General features: G+C 32.4%; 1 protein-coding gene across 2 annotated transcripts in view; it reads left to right on the forward strand.

Moving 5' to 3' along the window:
• Window positions 1–6176, forward strand: part of LOC117177320 (transmembrane protein 203) — a 28253-nt gene extending 22077 nt beyond the window's left edge. For both annotated transcript variants that reach the window (XM_033367932.1, XM_033367933.1), the window contains exon 2: window positions 5306–6176. In XM_033367932.1, coding sequence (XP_033223823.1) covers window positions 5471–5884 — 414 coding nt within the window. In that variant the 5' untranslated portion in view covers window positions 5306–5470 and the 3' untranslated portion in view covers window positions 5885–6176. The remainder of the gene's footprint in view (window positions 1–5305) is intronic.
• The last annotated feature ends 841 nt before the right edge of the window (window positions 6177–7017 follow it).

Consider the following 7017-nt stretch of genomic DNA (forward strand, 5'->3'; position numbering starts at 1 on the left):
GAGGGAGCTCTTCTTAATATTTTGACACCAAAATCATGTCGATACACCTTACCGACTGCGAGTAAAGCCACCCACGCTTTAACTTGACAGACTGTAAATAACTCTGCCCGCCTGGTACGTGACGAATAGAAAAGGAACATTATATTACCGTCGCACCATTCTTAAAAGGACCACTAAAATGACCTTGAAAAAAACCCAAATCTCTCAGACTATCTCTCAAACTAAATTGATTCAGATCGACTCTGCTTATAGACTCAAATGGTCCAGGCTATTTCGCTCCAGGCATGAACATAAGAAACAAGGATTCAACCCCGCTCGCCAAGTTAGGATGGCATGCCTAGTCCCGTGTTTCCTATGTCCATGGCTAGAGGAGAATTGGAGATTTCTATCGGTAGGGTAGTTTGCGCGCGAAATTTAAAAATAAAATTTTCTCTCACTTGCATCGCAGCCTTGTTGTCTGAGGCTTCCACTGCATGGCGCTAGCATCCAGACATTGTAACGCGCGGAGCCGCCTTAGGCCTATGTAAATGACAGGTATTTTATTTTTTAAAGTTTTTAACGCTGCAAGAAAAAGTATTGCGATTACTCCGTGAGTTTCTGATTCACATTTTAAAGTAGAATCCGAATTTCAACAATTTAAAAGTTGATATTGCTGTTTTTTTTTAGTTTTTTAAGAAGGAACCGAAGGGGGACCCAGTGGGGTCTTTAAGTGTACTATGTAGAGGCTCCTTTGGGTTCATCCGGTCCACCAGGGATCTGGGACGAAATTTGAGATACCTTAGCGATATATGACTTCGTAGTCATATTCCAGAGGTTCTAATGCCCATTAGAACCTCTGTAATTATATTAACCTCTGCAATAGTCTTGCGTTATCCAGCTGTTGTCATTTGCTATTTTTGCATTTCTACGTTACAGAGAATGAATGTTTTTACACAAAATATTAATGCCAGGACCACGCAAGACCGCCGAGTTATGGTGAGATTTCTTTCTTTCAGTCATAAGGGCACGCGGTACTTCGTTGTCTGGTATATCGTGTTTAGTTCTCCCGGGTTTTTGTGCACATAAATTAAAGTACTTAAAAATTGAATTCGGGGATGCTATACAATATTATAAGGGACATCCCCGAACTAATTTTTTGAGGGATAATAAAAAAAAATGTATTCTGTTAAATACAAATGTTATGCACGTGAACTATTTTGAGGTTAGATACGGTTTTCAACTCTCAACAATTCCGATAATGTAGGTCTCTCGTGCCGCTGTTGTCGGTAGCCAATTAAAAACTAAAACTTTTTTAAGTGGCTGCAAACAAAGTTAGTTCCGGCACATTAGTTATTATATCTTTTTTGCTTGTCCCAAGTTTTCGTTTGTATGTCGGGTATCACTCCCCAGATTTTGAAGATAAAATCTTTATTATTGTATGAAAAAACCGAGGGAATCTAACATTGGTAAAATAGATACAATTTCCTAAGTATCACACATTAATCAAATTTAGCAAAATTAAATTTTTGGAATTAACACACAAACAAGGAGTTCGGGGACGTCCGTTATCATGTTCGCTAAAATTAAAGAAAAATAAAAGATCTTTAAGACCAAATTTTTATTATTGTAAGAAAAAAAGCCGAGAGAACCTTATTTTTGTAAAATCTATAATTTTCTATGTATCACATGCCCTTAAGGCGAAAATATATATGGAGACAAAGACGTAACTGCGAAAGCCAAAAATTCTGAGCGCGATTAACCACTACCCTTAAGGGGATATATGAGACTAGCAAAACGAGATTCCATTTTAAAGCTGCAATTTTGAATATTTTTTCCTGTTTTTTTTTGCATACGGCATCCAAATGTTGGTTTATTTTGCTGACCAGCGCCGGTTTTTAAATGAAATGTTTATACTTCGTTTAATAAATAATTAGCAGAGAACAAGAGAGAAAAATTTCAGTGACACTCAGTGTGGACTGTCGCTGCATTCTCATGGACTCTCGTGAAGCTCAAGGGGCAGGCACCCTGGGGCGCGTCAAATGGCGCGTCGAGATGCTCGTAAATCATGACCCTTCGATTGTTATGAGATGCAGGTCAGTCACAAATACTTAAAGTATGAAAGCATGAATTGATTCAATTTTAATTAACAGAATTAGCTTATTCATATAATTGGAAGAAAGTGAAAGGAAGATTCATGAAAATCGGTTAATATTTGCAGTAATAATAGAAATTTCAAAGTGCACACGACAGTATAGCCAGATACGTCGGATACAATTTTAATTACCAGGATTTGTTTTCTTCATATAATTGGAAGAAAGTGAAAAAAATATTCCTGAAAATCGGGTAATAATTGCAGTAAGAACGGAAACATTGAAGGCCATTCAATAGTGTAGCTTTGCCGACAACTTGACACCGAGCTTGACACCTACTCCCTCAATCTGAATAATAAGTACTTTATCTAAAGTGCTGATTAAAAAGTGTTATTAATTTCGAATAATAAACTTTACCAAATGAATAAGCAGTTTGCTAGTTAACAATGTGAGAAAAGCTTACTAAAACAATCATTGACTTCTGTCGACAAAAATTATCATTTTCATCTTGTGCACTTACTTCAATTTTAAAGTATGAATTTCTCGGTCAAATATTAACGTGGAAAAGAAACAGCATATTCTGGTAATTAATCCATTTATTTTTATTGGAGTTAGGTCTTCTTAATCATTATACAGTTTCCATATAAATTGTTATATGGAGGACAAATGATACTTAAAACACTTCTGTAAAAATTATTCTATTTTGTAAGCGCTATTTTACACAACACACACATACACATAGACACAGATATTCCAAATGTGGTTCATTAATGACAATTAATGAACCATTAATTAATAGGACAATGTTTTTCGTAACGTTTTTAAGGTGATGCAACTATTTCAAATCTCGTACACTTGTACAAATTTGCTACAATTTACATTTTTAGACTGGCCTGAGACACACTATACACTCTGATGTCTGACATTTTTTTCACATATTTCCATGCATGTCACCCCGGATTCCACATAAAAGTAAATATTGTTCTTCAGTTTCGCAAAAAATTGTGCCTACAGGTTGCACAAGCCGCCATCAAGTCACGATCAATTCCCGAGATATAATTGATCTAAAGTAGAATAAAAACACTGCAAACCATTGTAAAGTAAAATTGTTCTGACGACGGATAATTTTTTTCCGCCTCGTAATAAACATTATATTGCGTTGGATAATTGTAGTTTTCAATTGTTTGCAGCGTTTTTATTTAACTTTATTTAAATAATATCTCGGGGAATTACTGCGATTTGCTTCTCTACTCTGATAATTGGGTGTTTACATAAATTAAAAAAAATTTATTTTTGTTTCTGGCAATTTTATCTCTGAAAAATGGAAAGTGTAAATCGCAGTTTATTATAAAATTTTGCACTTTTTGTCCAGTTTTTAATGAGAGTGACTTCAAACTTAATTAATTTTAAGAAACATAAATGTTGAAACAATTAATTATTACTGTTAATAATATTCTCTTAGAATAACGGCACGTAACAGTATTTTTCAAAAGCATTTTACACTTGTTGTCCAATTTTCAATGAGAATGAGATAAAGAATTTTTGCACGATTTATAATTGTTGTGAATAATATTGAAATTAAGTGATTTCAGAAAGTTGCGGCCTGGCTGCATTTTCAAGCATTGTTTTCTTTTCAATTGAAGTGACTTGTTAGTTAATTGCATTTAGTAAAAATAATTATTTTAAAAAATTATCATTGCTTGTTGTTGATTTTGTAAACAAATTCCGAGTATCACGGAATTTTCATTTATTTAAAAAATATTATATTTTTATTGAACGAAATTTTTGCTCATTTAGAAATATTTTACAATATTGTGAAAGTGATGATCAGTAACATTTCTTACGAAAAATAAAAATAAAAATTTTTATAAACAATTCTTTTCTAAAATTTTTGGAGTTTTGTTGTTTTTCAATTTTGGATTTTCTTTCATCATCAAAATTGATGTAGATATTCTTTTGGTCTACAAAATAATTTGTTTTGCACTAAAATTACTTAAAATTTTTCTTGAGAGATTTTCAGTCGCTATTCGCATGTAAAACCGACAATAAATAATTGTTATTCCTTATTTATGTAATTTCGAATATCACGAAATTTTCATATAGTTCTAAGCCGCTTTTTCTAAAGGGAAAATTCCAAGAATTTTCATTTATTTATTTTGATTGCTTATAAAATGAACAAATAGAACTACATATGTATCATTTCCCATAATATCTGAATTATCTTAAATAATTTAGAGGAATCAAAACTTATTTGATAGAAGTCAGTAATTGCTTTAGTAAGCTTTTCTCACATTGTTAACTAGCAAACTGCTAATTCATTTAGTAAAGCTTATTATTCGAAACAAATAATACTTTATTATTAATCAAGCTCGGTGTCAAGTTGTCGGCAAAGCTACACTTTTGATTGGACTCCAACGTTTCCGTTCTTACTGCAATTATTACCCGATTTTCAGGAATATTTTTTTTTACTTTCTTCCACTTATATGAAGAAAACTAATCCTGGTAATTAGAATTGTATCCAGGCATCATTTCAAATGTCAGGTTTCGTAACCGGCATGAATCTATTGTCAATGAAAAGATAGTTCGTTCCGCATGGTTCGAAACGTAGGTGTCAAGCTCGGTGTCAAGTTGTAGGCAAAACTACAGTTTTGAATAGACTCCAACGTTTCCGTTCTTCCTGCAATTATTACTTGATTTTCAGGAATATGTTTTTCACATTCTTCCAATTATATGAATAAGCTAATTCTGTTAATTAAAAATGAATCAATTCATGCTTTCATACTTTAAGTCTTTGTAAATGACCTGCATCTCATAACAATCGAAGGGTCATGATTTACGTGCATATCTACGCGCCATTTGACGCGCTCCAGGGGGGCTGCCTCTTAAGTTTCACAAGAGTCCATGAGAATGCAGCGAGAGTCCACAGTGAGAGTCACTGAAAATTTTCTCTATTCTCTCCTTTTTTATTATTAAACAAAATATAAACATTTCATTCAAAAACCGACGCTGGTCAGAAAAATAGACCAACATTTGGATGCCGCATGCAAAAAATCAGGAAAAAATATTCAAAATTGCGGCTTTAAAATAGAATCTCGTTTGATATTCTAATAAATCCCCTTAAGGTGTTGAGCTGGAATGTCTTACATATTAGTTTATGTATGAAATTAAACTATATTATAAATTATTTTACCTCATCCATTGATAATAATATACCAATTTACCAATATACATTTCAGGCAAATGGGACTACAAATTACCTAGAAAGTGAATGATGGGCCAATTTGTGCAGAGTATCTTCGAGCATCTTTACTGAAGAGTGGAAGAGTATGAAGAGAACCAATCATATTATTATTTAAAATAAATGAATTGAGAATATCAAGTGATGAAAATATTTCATTAAAATGATATTTTCTCTCAGTGAGCTAGTTCATTGGCTGGGCCTTACAACTTTAGAAATATGGATCAACTTAGTATCTGTTACAATGTTTTTAATCTTACTAATATTGAAGGTGGACAATCATTATTTTTCTGGCCATCAAGACTGGTGGATAGTTTTTTTGCCATTATTTGTTGCCGATGGATTAAACTCTTATTTCTGTTCTATTATATTCATAAGAATGTATATGGAAGGAATGATCAAAGATGCTGTTCTAAGAGCGCTTTGGAGTTTGATTCTGTTACTCCTAATATTTATATTTAAATATTTTTTGTGTCAAAAATTATCGGGTCAAGCTTCTTTGGAATATTCTGAAGTTTTAAGCCCTGTATTTTTTCTGTTACAACTTATTGCTATTAGAGCCTGTCAGCTCCATTAAAACGTATATATGTAGGTGCATGTGAGTGTTGTAACCCTAAATTTCTAGATTAACTGATATATCAATAAAATTTTGAAATTTTTATTTTCAATGCATATTGATGATTATTAATAGAAGTTATTGTCGCATGCAAGGAAGAATAAGATTCTGTTCAATACAAAAATTCGTTGATTCAAACATAATCTGTGCTAATTTAACGATATTAGAGATATTTGAAAATCAAGGATCTTCTTCTCACATCACTTCTCTTTTCTGTATTTGGTGGCAAATAAATAATTTTTCTATTTTTCTCAAATCGATTTGGCACAATCAGTACAGAGGTATGTATTTACTCTTATGAGGTGAAGAATATTAATATTCTTTCTTTTATAGGATTCGCATTTAATAAATCATTCTTCTGACATTTTAAATCTTTTCCAGAGAGAAAATCGAACTCTTTTCTGCTAATAAGAAGATAATTAACCATTATTTTCAACTCGTTGTGAAATAGTGTTATCATCTAAATTAACTCACGTTACGGGCACAATAAATACTCCGATTTGAACAGAGAAATGTAATTTTAATGGCAATAATCACTCTTTACAGATCTTTAAATTATCCTTTAAATTAAACTTCCGTTTCTTAAATTACCATTTATAGAAATAGAACACATTATAACTGAGTATTAAAGTCTTTAACGAATTTTACTTCTTGGACAATCAGTGCAATTTGACAACTCATTCCTCATACGTAATATTTATTAGCAGACAATTGGCATAGACACAATTGATCAAATTTTATTAAATAATTCTCAATTTATATTATCCAAACGTTATAGAACCTAGAATGAGTGAAAAGGAAAGATTCAGAAAAGAATGCCTTTTCTAAGCTAGATTAAGAAGTTCACTTCTGTTCGCCTTTAAAGGTTTCTCTGGAGCGCAAGAAACGAAAAGGACCGCAAAGAAAATATCGTTCTGATACTTTTCAATTTGCATGTGAACTTTACTTCCGTTTCTTTCTGAGCGCTTTCTCTTTTCGAAGGTTTCCGAAGCCTTTCCGAACTTTTGCCGAACTTTCCCACTGCATTTACCTTGTGCTGAACCTTGGCTATTTTGTTGTGAATAAATTTTGTAAAATTAGTGACAACTATAAGG

The sequence above is a fragment of the Belonocnema kinseyi genome, chromosome 7, assembly GCF_010883055.1.
Source record: "Belonocnema kinseyi isolate 2016_QV_RU_SX_M_011 chromosome 7, B_treatae_v1, whole genome shotgun sequence".
Lineage (NCBI taxonomy): Eukaryota > Metazoa > Arthropoda > Insecta > Hymenoptera > Cynipidae > Belonocnema > Belonocnema kinseyi.